Raw genomic sequence first — 21,050 nt, forward strand, 5'->3', positions numbered from 1 at the left:
TCTCCCTCTCCCCCTCCCTCTCCTCTCTCTCCCTCTCCCCCTCCCACTCCTCCCTCTCCTTCTCTCTCTCTCTCCCTCTCTCTCTCCCTCTCTCCCTCTCTCCCTCTCTCCCTCTCTCCCTCTCCCCCCCTCTCCCTCTCCACCTCCTTCTCTTCTGCGACTGGCCTCTACGACTGACCTCTTATGTCCTGCTAATAAAATCTCTGACAGGTAAACGATTGTTTCAGCGGAGCTTTTCCATCGTTCCTACAGATATGGGCTGGAGAAGCCATAGAATGTTGTGAGCAGAGCTTAATGGGCAATTCTGGTGGGAGCTCAGAAGATCAGAATGCTGTTAGAAATGTGGCCAGTAAAGACCGTACTCATGAGTTTTCAGAGGGGAATGGGGACTCTATTGGGAATCAGACTAGAGAATATTCATGTTACATTCCAGCAAAGAAGTTGTCTACATTTTGCCCATGCCCTGACATTTTCTGTGAAGGTGAATTTAAAGGTAATGGACTAATAATCTGGTGGAAGAAATTTCAAGGAAGGAAGCACAGCATTCAGGCCTGGGTGGCCTGGGTGTTGCTGGCAGATTTTAGCTAGGTTTACTATGAAAATTGGAAGCAGAGAGATTTGGAAAACTTTGTTGGTCAAAGAAGCATGGGTAAAATTGGGGCCAAGGAATTTACTGTAAAGATGTAAAGAATTTACTGTAAAGAGAAGTTAAGTACTTTGCTGAGACAAAGGAAAGATACCCTGAGGGCATCTCAGGAGTCAGCAAAACCACACCCATTGCAGGCTCAAGGGTGTAGAAGTGAAAACTTGTTTGAGAGACCTTGGACCTATGCTTGCATAGGGTTGCCTAGAAAAAGTTTCCCCAGGATTCATTTCACTGTGTTTGATTGTCCAGGCATTCAGAGGTCACTGCAGTAATGGTCTAAGGGGGCCAGGCTACATCTTGAGCTGACTTCAGACCTCAGCATTATTCACATGGTGCTAGTTCTGCATGGATGCAGGACGCTGGAATTAAGGGATACCAGAAGTTTACACTGAAATTTCAGAGAAAGGCCTGGGAGGCCAGGGAAAGTGTAGCAGGTCAGAATCCCTGCAGGCAGCCCCTGAAATATCAATGCTCGAGGCTCTGAGAAGGAAGCCAAAGATGCACTGCAGACACTCTGGATTAAGAGATGCCAACAACATGGAACATCTGCTGGGGAAAGAGGCTGGCGTGGACAGAGCCAGCTTAAGAGAAAGGCCATTTGGACTGCAACTGGTAAGGCCATAGGGGTGGAGCTGCACAAGCCCTTTGAAGATCATATTTTGCCCTTATGTGCACTGAATACAGAACATAGAGCTACAGGACTTGTTTTCCTAGCTGGATTTTGGTCTTGTGTTGGGCCCATCACTTTTTTCTATGCCCCCATTTCTTCCTTTTGGAATGGGAATGCTTACTGTGTGCCAATATATATTAGATATATGCAACTTGCCTTTGATCTTTACAGGGGCTCATAATCAAAAGTTTGCCTTGGCCTCAGATGAGACTTTGGACTTGGACTTTTGGGCAAAACTGGAGCTGTTAAGACCATGGGGACTCTTGGAAATGGACATATGCATTTTGCATTATGAAATGGACATGAATTTTGGGGACCCAGAGGTGGAATGTTGAGGTTTGGATGAGCTCTCCCCCAAACTCATATGTTAATACAGGAATTGAAATGATTAGATTATAAGAATGTAACATAATCCGTGGGTTAATTCATTTGATGGATTACTAATCTGAAAGTACTTCTTTACTGGGTAACTTCAGTTACTGGTTAGCTGAAGGCAGGTGTGGTGTGGCTAGAGGAGGTAGGTTACTAGGGTTGTGGTTTGAGGATTATACATTTTTGTCCCTGGCTCCTCCCTCTCTCTCTCTATTTCCTGGTCACCAGGGGCCTTGAGCTGAGGAATTTTCCTCCGCCATACACTTCTGCTGTGATGGTCTACCTTACCTTAAGCCCAGAGCAATGGAGCCCACTGACCATGGTCTGAACCTCTTAAATCATAAGCCAAAATAAACTTTTCCTCCTCTAAGTTGTTCTTTTTGAGTATTTTGGTCACAGTGATGAAAAGCTAACTAAAACAGTGGTTCTGGGGATAAAACCCAGGGCCTTGCTCATGCTAAGCAAATGCTTTACTACTGAGCTATATCCCCAGCCCCCAATATACTTAGATTTCTTACCGGCAAAGTTTTGATCATATTAAAACCCTGACCGTCTTCATGAACTCCACTGATCCAGTCTTCAAATGGGATAATTATGTTAGAAACATGTTTCATAGCTCTGAGATAACTACAGCTACTTTTCAATGTTGTCACCACTGTTGTAACAAAGCACTGCGTTGATGCTGCCCAGGCAATCAATGCTAGTGAAGTTGAACCCTGAAAGTATTCAAATAGATGAAATTTATTTAATGATAACTGTTATGGATTGAATCGTGTCCATACAAAATTCCCCAAACCTCTAATACCTCAGAATATGACTGTATTTAGAGATAGGACCTTTAAAGAGGTAATTGAGGTAAAAGAAGGTCATTTGGATGTGCCCTAATCCAATATAACTGGTGAGATTGGAACACAGCACTCAGAACTAGGAGCAACCAGGTGAGGACGAAAGAAGACAGCCATTTTTGAGACAAGAAGCCTCAGAACATGCCCACAGCCTGAGGTTGGACTTTTAGCCCTCAGAACTGTGCAAAAGTGAATTTCTGTTTTTTAAGCAACGCAGTCTTGAGTTATTTCATTGTGGCAACCCTCTCAGACTAATATAGTAACCAAGTAAAGAATATAGAAAAAAATGTAGGAAAATAATGACAATACAATGACAAATTTGACCATGATAATCTGTTTTAGACTAAATCATATCAGAAAACATATTCTTTTACATGAAGAAATATATTCAAATCTAATTGGTTTTGAGAAATATTTGGGCTATCTATAAGGCTTCCCTCATTCATGATGAGCACCTGAATATTTGCTTTGATGATGTGAATAAAGTAACTTTAATTGATCTATACTCTGAAAAAAATTATCCTCTTAGCAATTACTATATTTCATAAAGATAGGTTTTTGGTAGGAATTAAGGCACAGTAAATATATTTGATCCTTGATCAAAATTAAATGGTTAATAAAATGTAATAAATACTATTTGAAAATTTTAAGTATTTTTTTTGAACTTTAAAAAAATGTAGAAAATACTAGTAACTACTGTAGTGATGTGCTCGAATCTGGTAGAGTAGTAGTTCCTTTTCTGTCCTCAGATGCAGTAGTCACAACAAATGATGTATTTTTACATACTTTTACCAAACACATCGAACTTGAATTCAAGCAGAGTTCCAGTATAAAAGAAAGTACAGTGGGTTAAAGACACAAGTTAAGCAAGAAAAAGGAAACAAACAGAAAAAATCAGAATGTTGGACATTCCATAGTGCAATTGACACAATTTCTACAATTTGATGGCAGGGGAAGAAAATGGAACATAGGGTCCTTGATTAAAACTTAAGATATGAATTAATGTACCTTTTCCCCACATCCTTGCCAACACTTATTGTTGTTTGTCTTCATAATAGCTGCCATTCTGACTGGAGTGAGATGATATCTTAGAGTAGTTTTGATTTGCATTTCTCTAATTGCTAAAGATGATGAACATTTTTTCATATATTTGTTGATTGATTGTATATCCTCTTCTGAGAAGTGTCTGTTCAGGTCCTTGGCCCATTTATTGATTGGGTTATTTGTTTTTTTTGGTGCTTAGCTTTTTGGGTTCTTTATATTCCCTAGATATTAGTGCTCTATCTGATGTGTGAGGGGTAAAAATTTGCTCCCAGGATGTAAGCTGTCTATTCACCTCACAGATTGTTTCTTTTGCGGAGAAGAGACTTTTTAGTTGAGTCCATCCCATTTGCAGGTAAATGGATGGAGTTAGAGAAGACAATCTAAGTGAAGTTAGCCAATCCCAAAAAGACAAATGCGAATGTTTTCTGTGATATAAGGTGACTGAGTCATAATGGAGTAGGGAGGGGGAGCATAGAAGGAATAGATGAACTCTAGATAGGGCAGAGGGGTGGGAGGGGAAGAGAGGGGGCAGGGGATTAGCAATGATGGTGGAATGTGATGGACATCATTATCCAAAGTACATGTGTGAAGACATGAATTGGTGTGAATATACTTTATATACAGAGATATGAAAAATTGTGCTCTATATGTGTAATAAGAATTGTAATGCATTCTGCTGTCATGAATTTAAAAAATAAAATCAATTAGAAAATCATTAATAAATAATGACATGTTAAGGAGATATAAAAAAAAAAGAAACCTTAAGATATAAAACAATTATATAATTTGTGAATCTTGTTTGTATTTCAGTTCAAACAAAACAACTATAAATAATTTTTTGGGAAAATTGAGGAAATATGATTGTGAGTTAGGTTTTATATAATACCCAAATATTATTTTTAAAAATTTAGTATATGGTGTGGCATTGCTGTTATGTGAGAGAAAGAAAGTATGTGGGAGTGAAAGGATGTGATGTTGGCTGTTCCTTTAAAAATATATCAGGACCAACGAGCCTGGAGGTCCCACGGGTCTGCTTCTTGCTTCAACAGTGCTTGGACGGAACAGAGCCGGGGACTCCCTTTTCTTCCAGCTTCCAACCGCCTTCCAATCTGATCTCCATTTGCAATCTCCGGGACCATCTGCTCTCCCAGAACCTGCTTCCAGGACCAGCCAACTCCGTTTTTTGTGGTTAGCTCCTTCTTGACGACCAACCATGACCTCCCAGATTCGTCAGAATTATTCCACCGAGGTGGAGGCTGCCTTCAACCGCCTGATTAATTTGCATTTGCACGCCTCCTACACCTACCTCTCTCTGGGCTACTATTTCGACCGTGACGATGTGGCTCTGGAGGGCGTGGGCCACTTCTTCCGCGAGTTGGCTGAGGAAAAGCGCGAGGCCTCCGAGCGTCTCCTCAAGATGCAAAACCAGCGCGGCGGCCGCGCCCTCTTCCAGGACGTGCAGAAACCTTCTCAAGATGAGTGGGGCAACACCCTGGACGCCATGGAAGCTGCCTTGGCTCTGGAGAAGAACCTGAACCAAGCCATTTTGGATCTTCATGCCTTGGGTTCTACCCGCACAGACCCACATCTCTGTGACTTTCTGGAGAACCACTTCCTTGATGAGGAGGTGAAGCTCATCAAGAAGATGGGGGACCACTTGACTAACCTCCACCGTCTGGCGGGCCCCCAGGCTGGCCTGGGCGAGTATCTCTTCGAAAGACTCACCCTCAAGCATGACTAGAGGCCCTGGAGTACAGTGGCCTTTGATGGGGCTCCTTTGCATCTCCTGGCATCAGGGCTTTGGCCTGAGCCTCTCCCTCTAACCCCTAGGCAGCTTTTTAACCACCATGGAGCCCCTCCCAAGCCTTGGACCAAATAAAAATTAAAGCTTTTTCCAGCAAAAAAAAAATAAAAAATAAAAATAAAAAAAAATAAAAAAAATAAAAATATATCAGGCCAGGCACAGTGGCAAACACTGTAATTCCAGCAGCTCTGGAGGCTGAAGCAAGAGGATTGTAAGTCAAAGACAGCCTCAGGAGCTGGGGTTGTAGCTCAGTGTTAGAGTGCTTACATGGATGAGGCACTGGGCTCAATTGTCAGCACCACATAAAAATAAATAAATAAAATAAAGATTAAAAAAAAAGACATCTTGTTAGAGTGCTTACATGGATGAGGCACTGGGCTCAATTGTCAGCACCACATAAAAATAAATAAATAAAATAAAGATTAAAAAAAAAGACATCTTCAGCAGTTTTGCTCGCCTGACATGCACGGGGCGCTGGGTTCGATGCTTAGCACCTCATAAAAATAAAATAAAGATGTTGTTTCCACCAAAAACTAAAAAATAAATATTAAAAATTCTCTCTCTCTCTCTCTTTAAAAAAATAAAAAGAATCAAACAAAAAGGGCTAGGGATGTGGCTCAGATGTTAAGCACCCTTGGGCTTAATCCAGTCCTTTCTCACTGATGAAATATATATTATCAGAATATAAATAAAAATTAATAGCAACAATAAAAGTAGCAGAATCTTGACTATTGTTTTATCTGGGTAGTGGATACACAGAAGATCTTCTATTGTCTAAAGTTTTCATGACAAAACGTTTTAGAATATGTAGCAAAGATGTATTGATTTTGAAATGATTAAAACATGGTTAAATGAAATGAGCACATTTCAAAATGAGTATATATAATGCTTTCCTTGTTTTATGGAAAAAATTAGAAGATACTATGAATTAATAGTTATTGAGCACTTTCTAGGTCCCAGACATTGTTTACCTTGTTACTTATTTCTTATTTATTAAAGTAATAAATTACATTGTTATTTATTAAATATTTTTTTGTTGTATATGGACACAATACTTTTATTTTTTAGTTGTTGATGGACTTTATTTATTTTTATGTGGTGCTGAGGATACATGCTAGGTGAGCGCTCTATCATTGATCTATAACCACAACCCAATATTTTTATTTATGTTATTTATTTATTTTTATGTGATGTTAAGGATGGATCCCAATGCATCACATGTGCTAGGGAAATGCTCTACCACCAAGCTACAATCCCAGCCCTAATTTATTAATTTTATTTATTTTTACAGTGCTGGGAATGGGACTCAGGGCCTCCTGTATGCTGAGTCAGCACTCTACCACTGAGCTACACTCCAGGGCAGACCTTGTTTTAGATGCCCTACTTGTATTATCACCTTTGATTTTACTATTATCTTCATTTCAGAGATGAGAAAATGGCCATGCTAAAGTAATTTTTCCAAGGTCGCACAGACAGCATCAGAGTGAGATCTAATCTAGGTTGTCTTCTCCAGAGCTCATACTTTTAACCTCTGTTTTGAAACTCTACCCTGCCTTTTTCAATACCCTACATGTTAAAAGTGTTAAGTCAAGCTTGGCACGGTGGCATGTGCCTGTGATCCCAGCTACTTGGGATATTAAGGGTGGAAGATCCTAAGCTTGAGCCCAGCACCCCCGCCCCCACCCCCCCCAAAAAACAAAACAAAAACAAAAAACCAGAAAATGTACATAGTCATCTTTGATGGGTAGGACTCAGTGTACCTTTAAAATTCTTTTTTTCTTAGCTTACACTCTAAATTTTCTATATTAATAGGCCTTTTTGTAATTAAAGAAAATCTTACTTGACGTAACGATCTGCTAGTTACAGAAATTTCCACTAGATAACTATTAGTATCGTCGAAGGCACCTTCCACTTTAATTTCCAACAACATTGGGTTTCCAACTAATACTTCCACTAGTGGGTAGTCGATTATTTGAAAACCTATGGAAACAATGTCAACAGTGAATAGTGCATAATAAAAATTGTAAACATAGTTTAATAATGATGGGTCAATCAGGAATTTAGAACATCTACAGCATCTCTTATGAAAGCTAGCAAATATAGTTAGCAAGTTATATAGAGGCAACTTTAATAATTCTTAAAAAAATGTTTCTTCATTTCATCAGTCAGGTTCTCAAGTGTGTACAAAGGTCACTTGGATAATCCTGGCTATGTTAGTTGGTAGGGAGGTACTTTTAAGGACAACCACTGTGCTTGTGGGGTAGTAGAGGAGCTGTGCCCCTTTGAATGACTTTTAATGTTCCTTCAAACTTGGTTTTTTGTTTGTTTGTTTCAGATAAGGCCCTATAGAGACTCTTATAAGGAACCAGCCCAAACTGCAGATTCACTCTGACTCACCCCTTTTTGGTGAACTAGAAGAGTAAATAAATTTTGCTCATTACAGCATTAAATTCTCTGCCCAGGGGCATTTCTGTCTGACATTTTTAGACTAGTGATGTATGACCTTGAACTGAGCATGCTCAGGAACATGCCAGTTCCCACATGTGATGATGAATCTTTCCTATGAAACATGTACAAAAATTTCCCCAATAAAAGCCCCTTACTTTCTTTGTGGAGACAGTGCTTTGGGAATTATCCCCAGCGCTTTCCTTACTTGCTGAAAGTAATAAAGCTTTTTCACTCGTAGTTAGTGATTGTACTTATTGGCTTTGTATTCATCATTTGTACTGATGCATTTGGTTACAGTTACATTGAATTGGTAAACTGTAGAAAAACTAGAGAATAGATACTCAGTTTGAGAAGCTGCCAGTCAATTGTTGCCAAGAGAAAACTCTTGGCATTTCAAGTAAAGTACTGTATGTCATCAGGCCACTTTCTGCCTATATGGGTGACCTTGCCAGGCTGAGAACATTATTGGAAAAAGATTTGACATACAATATGGTCTAACTGCCACCTTTATTAATCAGTAAACTGGAATTGAGAAGTAATAAGTAATTTGATAATGGTCCCATGTGAAGCTGTTTCCCTCAAACCAAAGTGATCTGTTAATAAGTGCTTTCTAATCTTTAATGAGGGATTTGGTTAAAGTGTGGATTAACCGGGTCAGGAGTGAGGTCTGAGATTCTGCATTTCTAACAAGTGCCCACATAACATCAATGAGGCTTGTCCAGTGAACACACCTTGAGTAGCACGGACTAGGTTATTCTTCAGAAACAGGCAAGGGAGGTGACTGCTCTATTTAGGGGAAATTTGACTGTCTTTAATACTCCTGATTTCTGGGAAGGTCAGATCATTTAATTTTGGTTTGGTAATACAAAATTTTAGCAAGAATGACGATTTTGATTTTTAATTTGATCTGTTGGGGTGCACTGCAGGAGCTTAGTGTTAAATATTGGCCTCCTATTATTTTTGTTTAGTAATCTTTAATAAGTTTAGTATTACTTGATTAAAAAAATTTAGATGTCCTAATTTAATTACAAAGACAGAAAGTGGAAGGCAGAAGACGTAGAGAAGTTAGCCAAAAACCAACAAATGAATGTATCACATTCCTGATTCCTGAATGTAGTTGAAACCTGACTTAAAACCCATAATGCCACTGTGCCACTGTGTCCTGGTTACATATAAAATTTCCAGACTATTTTAACACCAACCAATGAAAGGGCTGGGGGTATAGCTTGGTGGTAGAGGGCCCCTGGGTTCAAGCAGCAAGCCCTTTTCCTTATGGATTGGTCATCTATCGCAAAACCTTTCCACACTTTTAAGTTATTCCACTGCTCTTGGCTATCTATACTTTTTCCAATAATGTAAACCACCTATACTTCCTTTTCCATTTTTTAAAAATTTCAAAAGTGTTACTGACTCTTAGGTCCAGCCAACATTTTTACAACTCATATCCAGCCCTGATGCTCATATTTGTAGGAACTTGTCTCAGGACTTGGTCCTTCTCTGGCTAGTGTGTGTATAATGCTTAATAAACCCTTTTATTTCAAAGACATTTCAGTCTCAAGAGTTTTGGTTTAACATAATTATATGAGAATAAGTACAGTATTCTCTGTAAAAGCTATTTTTGGTTTAAATTAAATACCTAAAATGAATATAACAAAACCAAAGTAATTAAAAGGTTTTCATTTCAGGCTGGCCTCAAACTTGTGATTCTCCTATCTCAGTCTCCCAGGTAGCCGGGATTATATAGGCTTGCACCAAAGTTTGCAACTTTGATTTCTATAAAAATCTAAACTAAAATCCTGTGTAAACTTGGAATAGACATTTAATATAATTTTCATTTTTTTTAGAGAATTTTTAAAAAAATTTATTTTCCAGTTTTCGGCGGACACAACATCTTTATTTGTATGTGGTGCTGAAGATTGAACCTGGGCCGCACGCATGCCAGGCAAGTGCTGCTACCGCGTGCTACTGCTTGAGCCACATCCCCAGCCCCTCTAATTTTCATTTTTAACGTGAGGATTATTATCTAGTTTTTAGGGCCATTATAGAAATTAAATGAAGTAATGTCTAAACAATCATTTAATACAGAGTCTTGTGCAAAAGTGCTTGGTAATTAGAAGCTTTATTTATTTATTTAAGTAGTACTGGGGATTGAATTTAGGGGTGCTCTACCACTGAGTTACATCACTAACCGTCCCCCCTCCTTTTAAAAAAATATATTTTTTAATTGTAAATGGACACAATATCTTTATTTTGTTTATTTATTTAAATATGGTGCTGGGGATGGAAACCAGTGCCTCATGCCTGTTAGGCAATTGTTCTATCACTGAGCCACAATCCCTGCCCAACATCACTAGCCTTTTTAAAATTTTATTTTGAAACAGGGTTTCCCAGGATGGCCTCAAACTTGTGATCCTTCTGCCTCAGTCTCCAAAGTAGCTGGGATTATAGGCCTGCACCATGGTGTTTGCAACTTTGGTTTCCATCATGACTGGCATTCTATTCATAACATTAATCGCAGAGCTCAGTATGGTAGTACACATCTGTAATCTCAGCAACTCAGGAGGCTGAAGCAGAATGATTCCAAGTTTGAGGCTATCCTCAGTAATTTAGTGAGCCCTATCTCTAAATAGCTTGGTGGTAGAGGGCCCCTGGGTTCCATTCCCAGTACTAGGGTTGGTGGGGTGGGAGGACCAAAGTTAAAGTAAACATCAAGGAGTATTTTAATGGAAAAAATAAAGTATTCAAGGAAAAACAACAACTCCTTTTGATCCCCCCCCTTCAACAACAACAACAACTTACGATTTGAATTAGGTATGATCTTAACTTTGAAAACCTGAGAGTTTCCCAGATCGATATACTTCACAACGTTGAGGGATAGTGAATCGTCAGATTGTTGAAACCAATAATTACATGGTTTTGAAAATACAGACCATTTTCGTCCATTCACAGACCCAAAGTCGTATAAGAACCAAGATTGTCTTATGAAGGTCATATTAAGGGGGACACTTTGAGGCATGGTAGCAAGAGCCAGAGCATTCGACGGATCCAAAATTTCCGTGATCAGGAAACTGCTGTAACCAGGAATCACAACAGTCTTTTCTATATCTGAAGTTTTAAATGAGGAACCAGCAGCTGGAGATAAAACAGAAATGATTTGGTATATCAGAAAACAGGCAATGTTCACCAAGCACACTGGTGGATATAATTAACAAATGCACCATTTGAGCTTTAAACTATGATCTTAATGGCTGACAACATTTTAGGTTATAATTCAAATGTATTACATAGAAAGTTTATCATGAATTTGCTACTCACAAGCCCACACTTATGAAACAATTCTATAAACTCACAGCAGGAAAAAATAATATGTAGAACTAAATAAAGTTGATTTCTTCTTCTCTCTCTTTCTTTATGATAGTTTCTTGCTCTGTTGCTCAGGCTTGAAATCCAGGGCTCCAGCAATTCTTCTGTCTCAGTTCTAAAACATAAGTAGGTACTCTACCACTGAATTATATCCCCAGCAATAAAATATACTTTATTTACAGATTACATGATTGTCTATGCAGAAAATCCCAAAGAACCAATAAAAATCTCCTGGAATTTATGAGATTGTAGCAACTTTGAGGAGTATGAGCTTAATATACAAGTTAATTTTTTCCCTATATACCTGCAAGGAACAATTGGATTTAAAATTAAAAATGTATCTTTACTTATGTAGCATAAAAAAAAAACAAAAGAAAAAATGTATCAAGCTGATAAAAATCTAAATGATAAAAACTACAAATTTCTAGTGCAAAAAGCAAAGGAGATTTGGGCCTACTTTTTCTTCTGTTAGGCGCAGAGTCTCTGTTCTAGTGCCCTAAGTCTTTGATCCACTTTGAGTTGATTTTTGTACAGGGTGAGAAATAGAGATTTAATTTCATTTTGTTACATGTGTATTTCCAATTTTCCCAGCACCCTTTGTTGGATAGTCTATCTTTTCTCCAGTGAATATTTTTGGCATCTTTGTCTGTATGAGATAGCTCTATTTATGTGGGTTTGTCTCTGTGTCTTCTGTTTTGTACCATTGGTCTTCATGTCTGTTTGGTGCCAATATCATGCCATTTTTGTTAGTATGGCTCTGTAGTATAGTTTAGGGTCTGGTATTGTGATGCCTCCTGCTTCAGTCATTTTGCTAAGGATTGCCTTGACTATTCTGGGTCTCTTATTTTTCCAAATGAATTTCATGATTGCCTTTTCTAGTTCTATGAAGAATGTCATTGACCATGTCAGCCTAGGATTAGACTTCCTTAATAAGACTCCTAAAGTGCAAGAAGTAAAAGCAAGAATCAATAAATGGGGGCTTGGGTTGTGGCTCAGCGGTAGAGCACTCGCTTAGTACGTGTGAGGTCCTGGGTTTGATCCTCAGCACCACATGAAAATAAATAAATAAATAAAATAAAGATACTGTGTCCAACTAAAAAATAAATATTAAAAAAAATCAATAAATGTGATGGACTCAAACTAAAAAGCTTTCTTCTCAGCAAAGGAAATAATCAATAACATGAAGAGAGAGCCTACAGAATGGGAGACAAGATTTACCACATGCACCTTAGATAAAGGATTAATCTTCAGGATATATAAAGAACTAAAAAAAAAAAAAAACCAACTCAAAACCAAAACAACAACAACAACAACAAATAACTCAATGAATAAAAGGGCTAAGCAACCGAACAGACACTTCACAGAAGAAGGAATACAATCAACATATATATAAAAAATGTCCAACATCTATAGCAATTTGAGTAATGCAAATCAAAACTAAGATTTCATTTCATACCAGTCAGAATGACAATTATCAAGAATATAAGCAATAGCAAATGTTGGCAATAATGTGGGGAAAAAGGTATGCTCACACATTGCTGGTGGGACTGCAAGTTGGTGCAGCCACTATGGAAAGCAGTATGGAGAGTCCTCAGAAGCTTGGAATGAAACCATCATTTGACCCAGCTACCCCACTCCTTGGTTTATATCCAAGGAACTTAAAAATCAGCATATGGCAGTGATGTAGCCACATTGATATTTATAGCAACTCAGAATAGCTAAACTATGGAACCAACCTAAGTGCCCTTCAACAGATGGATAAAGAAACCATGGTATATGTACACAATGGAATTTTAGCCTTAAAAAAGAACGATATTATCTCATTTGCTGGTAAATGGATGGAGCTGGAGAATATCATGTTAAATGAAGTAAGCCAATCCCCCCAAAATCAAAGTCCAAATGTTTTCTCTGATATGTGGATGATAATTCACAATAAGGGCAGGGGAAGGAGCTAAGGAAGAATAGAGTTACTTTAGATTAGGTAGAGGGGCATGAAAGGAGGGGAGGGGGTATGGGAGTAGGAAGGATAGTAGTATGCATCAGACATTATTACCCTATTACATATATGACTATATATGACTGGTGGGATTCTACTTTATGTACAACCAGAAAAATGAGAAATTATACTCCATTTATGTCTGTTGTATCATAGTGCATTTTATTGTCATGTATAACTAATTAAAAATTTTAAAAATAAAGGAAAAAAACAAAGAAGATGTAAGTAAATGTGAGACATGGCATCTTCATGGAGTAAGAACTCCCAATATTGTTAAAATGTCATTTCAACTATAAATTCCATCCAAACGAAAATCCTTTTTGGGGGGAGTAGGTACTGGGGATTGAACTCAGGGGCACTCGGCCACTGAACCACATTCCCAGGCCTATTTTGTATTTTATTTAGAGACAGGGTCTCACTGAGTTGCTTAGCATCTGGCCATTGCTGAGGCTGGCTATGAACTGGTGATCCTCCTGCCTCAGCCTCTCAAGCTGCTAGAATTACAGGTGTGTGCCGCCTAGTCCAGTTGAAAATCCTAATAAGTTATTTCATTGATATCCAAAAAATTTGATCCTAAAGGTTATTTGGAAATTCAAAAGATGGAGAATGCTAAACACAATACTGAAGAATAAATGTACAGGAATGACATACTGACCTTAAGACTTACTATAGCCAGGTGTGGTGGTGGAGCACACCTGTAACCCCAGGGACTCAGGAGGCTGAGGCAAGAAGGTCACAAGTTCAAAGCCAGCCTCAGCAATTTAGCGAGGCCCTATGCAACTCAGTGGGACCCTGTCTCTAAACAAAATACAAAATAGGGCTGGGGATGTGGCTCAGTGATCAAGTGTCCCTGAGTTCAATCCCTTGTGCCCCCTCCCTGCCCAAAAAATGCTTACTATAAAGCTGCAGTAATCCCCATAGTGTGATATTTGGGGAAAATAGACAGATTAATGAAACAAAACCAAGAAATTTAGAAATAAACTCTTACAAATATAGTCAACTGATTGCTCACAAAGGAGCAAAGGAAACTCATAAGAGAAAGTATGTTTTCTCAACAAATGTTGCTGGAACATTTGGACATCCATATGCAAATAATGAACTAGACACAGAACTTTCACAAAATTAATTCAAAATGAATCATAAACCTAAATGTAAAATGCAAAATTTAGAAATTAGTTTTTAAAAAAATTTTTTAGTTGTTGATAGACCTTTATTTTATTCATTTATTTATATGCAGTGCTGAGAATTGAACCCAGTGCCTCACACATGTGAAGCAAGTACTTTATCACTGAGCCACAAGCCCAGCCCCTAGTACTCAAAGATAATATAGGAGAAAGTCTAGATGAATCTGGGTTTGGCAATAAGGTTTTAGATAAAAAACCAAAAGCACTGTCTATGAATGAGGAAATTGATAAATTGAACTTTATTTGAATTGTCTCTTTTATTAAAGATTCTAGGAATTGAATGCAAAGACAAGGCACAGACTGGGACAAAATATTGGAAACACATATTTAATAATAGACTGGTATCTAAATTATACAAAGAAGTCTTAAAACTCATAAGAAAACAAACAACCAATTTAAAAATGGGAAAAATATCTGGAACAACATCTCATCTGAGATACACTGATAGCACATAGGCACATGACGAGATACTTGGTATGCTATGCCTTTAGGGACTTACAAAGTAAAACAACATTGAGGTGCTACCATAAACCTAGCAAAGCAACTAAAACCCAAACACAGATACCACCAAATATTGGTGAAAATGAGAAGCAATAAGATCTCTCATTCATTCTTGGCATGAATGGAAAAAAGAAGAGTCATTTTGGAAGACAGTTTGGAATGTTCCTACAAAGATAAGCCATAAGAGTCAGCATTCACACTGCTGGTCATTTCTCCAGATGACTTGGTCAATGTCCACACAAAACTCTTCACTAGACTTAATCAGAACTGCCTTAAACTAGAAGCAAGATGTGCCTTTCTAAAGTGGAATGGGCAAACTGTAGTATATCCATACCGTCGAACATTATTCATGAAACAAGCTGAATCTGGAATGGCTATCTACAATAATATTCCAAGTAAACAACATTATGGAAAAGGCAAAACTATAGAGAGGGCAAAAATATAAAGAGTTTCCAAGGATTTAGAGGGAAGGAAGGAATAGGTGAAGGGGAGGAGTGATGAATAGATGAAGCACAGAGGATTTTAGGACAGTGAAATTCTTCTGTTGATGCTGTCATGGTGGATACAGGATACAGGCATTTGTCAAAACCCATACTATATACTACACAAAAGAGCAAACTGTAATGCCAACTGAGGACTTTAGTGACGGGTAAAGTATGGCTTCACTGATTCTCATTATCCAATGTAATTTACTGGCTTATGAATTGTAGAAAATATACTACACAATTACTAGAGGTTAAATATGGGAAAAACTGGGCTGGGGATGTGGCTCAAGCGGTAGCGCGCTCTCCTGGCATGCGTGCGGCCCGGGTTCGATCCTCAGCACCACATACCAACAAAGATGTTGTGTCCGCCGAGAACTAAAAAATAAATATTAAAAAAATTCTCTCTCTCTCTCTCTCTCCCCTCTCTCTCCTCTCACTCTCTCTTTAAAAAAAATGAGTTTCTTATAAAAAAAAAAAATATGGGAAAAACTGAGTTGGAGAGAAGGGTAATAATATACTTCATGAAAATTAATTTTTTTCAAATCCTGTACTGCCTACTCAATTTTTTTTTCTGTAAACTTAAAAATTTCTCTGAAAATTAAAGTCTATTAAATAAAAAAGTGAATAAAATGCCATTCCTTACAGGATTTGTAACTACAAAATGAAACAATATTACATTCAGAATATACCATTTTCATTTAACAATATAAAGCCCGAAATATATTAACAGGGATGCACACACGGGGTGGGGGGAGTACGATGGCTGGCATCTCATTAAGGGGTCTTTCTTTCTGTCCAGAATAATCCAAGCCACTCTAAAACTTACAATCTCAGATAATTAGTAAGTAACAAAGCACAAATACTCAGAAATATATTTACAGAATGCGAAGCCCCTGATAGATCTAGTCCACAAGGATTCTGGAATTAGACAAAAGACAAAATGTCTCTGGTGGCTTATTTAAGGGGGTAGGTACATCAAAGACAGGGATCAGGTTGCAAGGGCAGAGCCCTCCTGTGTCTAATCAATAGACTTCACTGCAGATTAAAGGAAAGCTTGCTGATCTGAGGTCTGCTTCCCCTCTCCCGTCTCCTTTATTTGTGGGCCATGTGCTTACAATGTGGTCTTGGGGAATCATTTCAACTGGGGTGTGTTGTGGGCCGGCTTCTTCTAGGTCTTTGGGTTGTCGCTGTGAGAAACACGCTCTCCTATCCAAGCCCAAAGAATGGACTAAGCGACATGACGTATGGCAAAGAGTGAGGCTTTACTTTAATGATGGTCTTGCAAGATTGGGTGCCTGGTAGTCAGGGACACACAGATTGGGTACAACCCATAATTTATCCCCTAGAATGCGAGGTCCCTCTTCCAGTTCCTCATTGGCTGAGAAATGTGGAGTGCACAGTCTTCCCAAGTCTGCCTAGGTTTTACTGTCTACTGTTGGTTGATTTAAAGAAATATACCTTTAGTTGTCCCCACCTCCCTTTGTTCTCTTGTGGCTGAGAAAGCTCCCTTGGATTGAGTGCCTTTTACCATGAACACAGTTTATCTCTGTTGGTGAGGGGGAAGGTCCCTTCCTTCTCACATGCCTGTTTGTCAAGGGACCGTGAATCTTTACACTCTGGTGTTAACTGCTTGCAACTTTTCATTTTGCTCTCCCTCTAGCTTCCTTTCCTATACCCAAGTGATTTTACATTTAAAGCTAAATGCTGTATTTTGAACATGGACCACTGGACTATTTCTCACATCATTAAGTGATGTTTCCTTTACAGTATTTCAGTTGGCTGTGTGACTGTTTCTCTATTATCTGCATATGTAATACTTGAAATTAAGTTTCCAGAATGCAAACTTAATTTGCAAATTTTAGTGTGTTTTGAGTTGCTAGCAGCAAGCTGTTGAAAGTAATTCTTGACAAGCTAACATAGCCTACTGTAAGGTCCTTGCTTAGCATTTAGATGGCCATCTTAAGTGACAGCCACCATTTTAAGAAAAATTTCACTTTCTGCCCAAGGGCCTTTCTGAGAAAGGCTCACCACTCCCTCATACCAACCCCACCCTGGGTCAAGAAACACATCAGCAAGATGCACCTCACTTTGGAAAAGTAAAAAGAGTTCTCATAGAGCCTCATCATTACCTCTATTAGGCACACACTCTTTTTCCCATTTAAAACAAACCCCAAATTATTTCTAATATACCTATGAAAGGTCACATCACTTCTCGCTTCCCCTTTTTAGGGCAGCTCCCTGAAACAGTCATCTTTACACACTGGCTTCAGTTCTGTTCCTTTCTATAATTTCTTGAACCCATTCCAATCAGACTTTTGTCTATGCCACCCCAACAAACAGCTTAATTGACGTCACCAATGATTTTGCATTTGTTTAGAGTAAAATCCAAATCCTCATAATAAACTATACCAACTTTTATTGTGTTTATATCAGATAATCCTTTGAAATAGAAATATTCTTTTAAAGAATGATTAAAATTATTTATTATGTAGGAAAAAAATTACATAAACTTATTTTCTTAATTTTCCCCCATTTTTAATTGACATATAATTCCTATTTTCTCTCACTTCTTCTAAGCACTGTTTAAGGAAAAATAACCTCATATGAATAAATAACAGGGTACTATTATTGATGAAATATTAAGGAAATTTTATGTAGGTTTACCATATTAGGAACAAATAAATACTTTAGGAACCTAAGTGTACATAAACTTTGTTAGGTTGTCAGTCGGACTAAAATTTGAATTGTATTGCTCTACGACCATGAACAATCTTCTTGAAAGATTTTTTTTTCATTTTTTTTGTCTAACTATTAGAGATGTATTATATTTTTTATACTTACTTTGTAATGTAAGAGTAAGTTTATAGGTGAAATCTGAAGTTTTATCAATGAGAAGAGAACTAGACAAACAAGGGCTCTCATTTTCATCTTCTAATTCAAAAGCATTTATTGTTTCTGCAATAACCGAGGACAAAAATCCTTTGGGAGTCTTATGTTGCAATATCTTTCTTATGTGAGCTTTTCCACTTTTACTAAAAAAGAAAATAAAAGCTCATTTAAGTAATTTAGACATCATCGTGGCTTAAGCAAGCATAATTTCTTTTATTTAGTTTACAAATAATATATACTACCCTTGGCTAATGAATAAACATTTGATTAACATTTGTTCAAACTCATTAGTTGTCATCCTGGCATTGTGGTACATGCCTGTAATTCCTGATAGTTGGGAGGCAGGAGGATTGCAAGTCTGAGACCACCCTGGGCAATTCAGTGAGACCTTGTCTCCAAACAAAATTAAAAAGGCTGGGGATGTAGCTCAGTGGGAGTGTGCATGCTAGGCAATCACATACTTGTGTGCTTCTTAGGTACGGGATGTGGCCTCTAAAATTAAAAATAATTCTAGAGATGACTAATGTTTGTCTGTGAGACAGAAAATTCTATAGTCCTCATGGGAAAAATATTATCAGCATTTGTTATATTATGTTTGATTTCCATTTTCACCTCCATCTCTAAGTATGCAAGCTGCTTAAGGGTGCATATTGTCAGCAACTATAAGACAGCCTGATATATACAACATGCAGATTTTAACCTAGTAGAAGAACAGGGCCTACCTCTTTAGGACAGAATGAGTGTTTTAGTCCATTCAGACTACTATATCAAAATATCAGAAACTGGGTAGCATATAGATCACAGAAATATATTTCTCACAGTTCTGGAGGATGGGAAAGCCACGATCAAGGCAGTAGCAGATTCAGGGTCAGGTGAGGGGTCCCTTTTTGGTTCATATGTGGTGCCTTGTGTGTCCTTAATAGGGACACTAATCCCATTTATAAGGGCAGGGCTCTCACAATCTAATCACTTCCCAAAGGCTTCCTAATGCATAACCTCAGGGGTAAGGATTCAACCTAGAAATTTTGTAGAGATGCACACATTCAGACCATAACAGTGAATTTCTGGCAATACAACATTGAGCCTCTTTTTGTTTGTTTGTTTGTAGATTTGAGATTATAGAATTCAACTGTTCTTAAAAGAGATTTTAGGCCTAAATGTAACTTTAAAAGTCATTGGCTCTTGTGAAAACCCACCTAGATCTCCCCGTCCTTCTCCAACCCAGCTGCTTGAAGACCAGCTGGGAGAAATGCACCTGCCTGGGAATTCAGAAGGGTGGGGGTGGGAGAGATTGAATTTGGAGATTGAACCTGAGACCAGGAGATATGGGGTGCACAAGTGATGTAGTGGATTAAGAATTGGCTTCTCAACCACACACATGGAACCCAGGGGAAATTCCTGGGGTACAGTCTTTGAGTGTGGACTGTCAATTGCTGGGTTCTGGAGGTGCACTGATTTAAAGTCTCCAGACCAGTTGGAATTCAGTAAAGAAAGGAGTCCTCTCAAGCCTAAACCCTGCCTGCAGGAATTCTGCCTATGGGATTACCTCTCTCACTCCAGTGACCCCATGTAACACTGAAGCTGAGAATTTTTTGAACTCCAACAGACATAATTCTTTAACTTTTCATTGAGATCTTTTTTGTTTTTGTTTTCTTTTCTCTGTTTATTTGTGACCTTAATGGTTCATGGACATTTATACATATTCATATTTGGTTTTTTCCCATTTCTAGCATTTTTGAAGCAAGTTATTTATTTTTTTCTTTTTCTTTCTTTCTTTTTTTTTGTAGTTGTAATTGGACACAATATCTTTACTTTATTTATTTATTTTTATGTGGTGCTGAATATCAAACCCAGGGCCTCGCACTTGCGAGGTGGGCATTCTACCGCTGAGCCATAACCCCAGCCCCTGAAGCAAGTTATTTTTCATGGATCAGTATTTTGAGGACTAGGATATTTGATTAATATTTCTGTTTTGTTTTGCATTCTTTTATTTATTTTTTTAAAAATTTTTACTTTACATACATATTTTTTCTCTCACTTATCTGTTTCCCTTGGTTGTTTCTCTTTTCTTCCACTAACAGCCAATCTCTATTGTTTCCCCTTTCACTCTTCTTTTATCTTTTTACTTCTATCCCTCTCTCCTCCTCCCTCATAATCATATCCTATATCACTTCTGTTCTTTCTCAGTCTACCATTTGAAATTGTAAAGCGTTTTGTAAACTTACTGTTTTTACTGTGGGCAATAACTGATCATATAATTTCTGTTTATTTTGACAATTAGCATTGTAGATGTCATAGCAGAAAATATTTGGTTTAATGCTGTATATTGTTTGCATTGTTTGTTTTTATTATTTTTCTCCCTCTAAAAGGTGAGATATCAGAAACAGGTAACATTTAGAGGGAAACCAATCTGATTTCAGTTGATTTCTCAACTCAGACCCTAAAAGCTAGGAGGTCTGGAATAATATACACAAAGCTCTGAAAGAAAATGGATGCCAACCAAGAATACTATACCCAGAAAAATTAAGCTTCAGCATTGACATCAGATGAAATAAAAATCTTCCATGAAAACAAAAGTTAAAAGAATTCACAACTAGAAAGCCTGCACTACAAAACATTCTCAATAAATTATTTCATGAAGAAGAAATGAAAAAGAAAAGTGAAAACCAGCAAAGGGAGGGACTATACCAGAATAACAGTCAATCAAAGGAAAAACTGATTCAAAGAAAAAGCCAGAGATAAATCAGAATGACAGGGAATAAAAAATTCTACCACGCGGCCTGCGCAGTGGTTTCATTAATGA

At 37.9% G+C, this 21,050-nt stretch overlaps 2 protein-coding genes across 2 annotated transcripts in view; one reads left to right on the top strand and one right to left on the bottom strand.

The window, feature by feature from the left end:
• Positions 1-21,050, bottom strand: part of CATSPERB (cation channel sperm associated auxiliary subunit beta) — a gene marked incomplete at both ends in the record, with an annotated part of 136,340 nt that overhangs the window by 9,913 nt on the left and 105,377 nt on the right. Inside the window, 4 exons of the mRNA XM_081292934.1 lie at positions 2,207-2,404; positions 7,222-7,361; positions 10,629-10,961; positions 18,200-18,390. Coding sequence (XP_081149060.1) covers positions 2,207-2,404; positions 7,222-7,361; positions 10,629-10,961; positions 18,200-18,390 — 862 coding nt within the window. The remainder of the gene's footprint in view (positions 1-2,206; positions 2,405-7,221; positions 7,362-10,628; positions 10,962-18,199; positions 18,391-21,050) is intronic.
• LOC308648498 (ferritin light chain-like) lies at positions 4,575-5,469 on the top strand. Its single transcript, XM_081293256.1, has one exon. It carries the CDS (start codon positions 4,791-4,793, stop codon positions 5,316-5,318), a length of 528 nt encoding a protein of 175 aa, XP_081149382.1. The 5' UTR covers positions 4,575-4,790; the 3' UTR covers positions 5,319-5,469.

This window comes from Spermophilus citellus (genome assembly GCF_964194105.1).
Source record: "Spermophilus citellus genome assembly, chromosome: 4".
In the NCBI taxonomy this organism is placed as follows: Eukaryota; Metazoa; Chordata; class Mammalia; order Rodentia; family Sciuridae; genus Spermophilus; species Spermophilus citellus.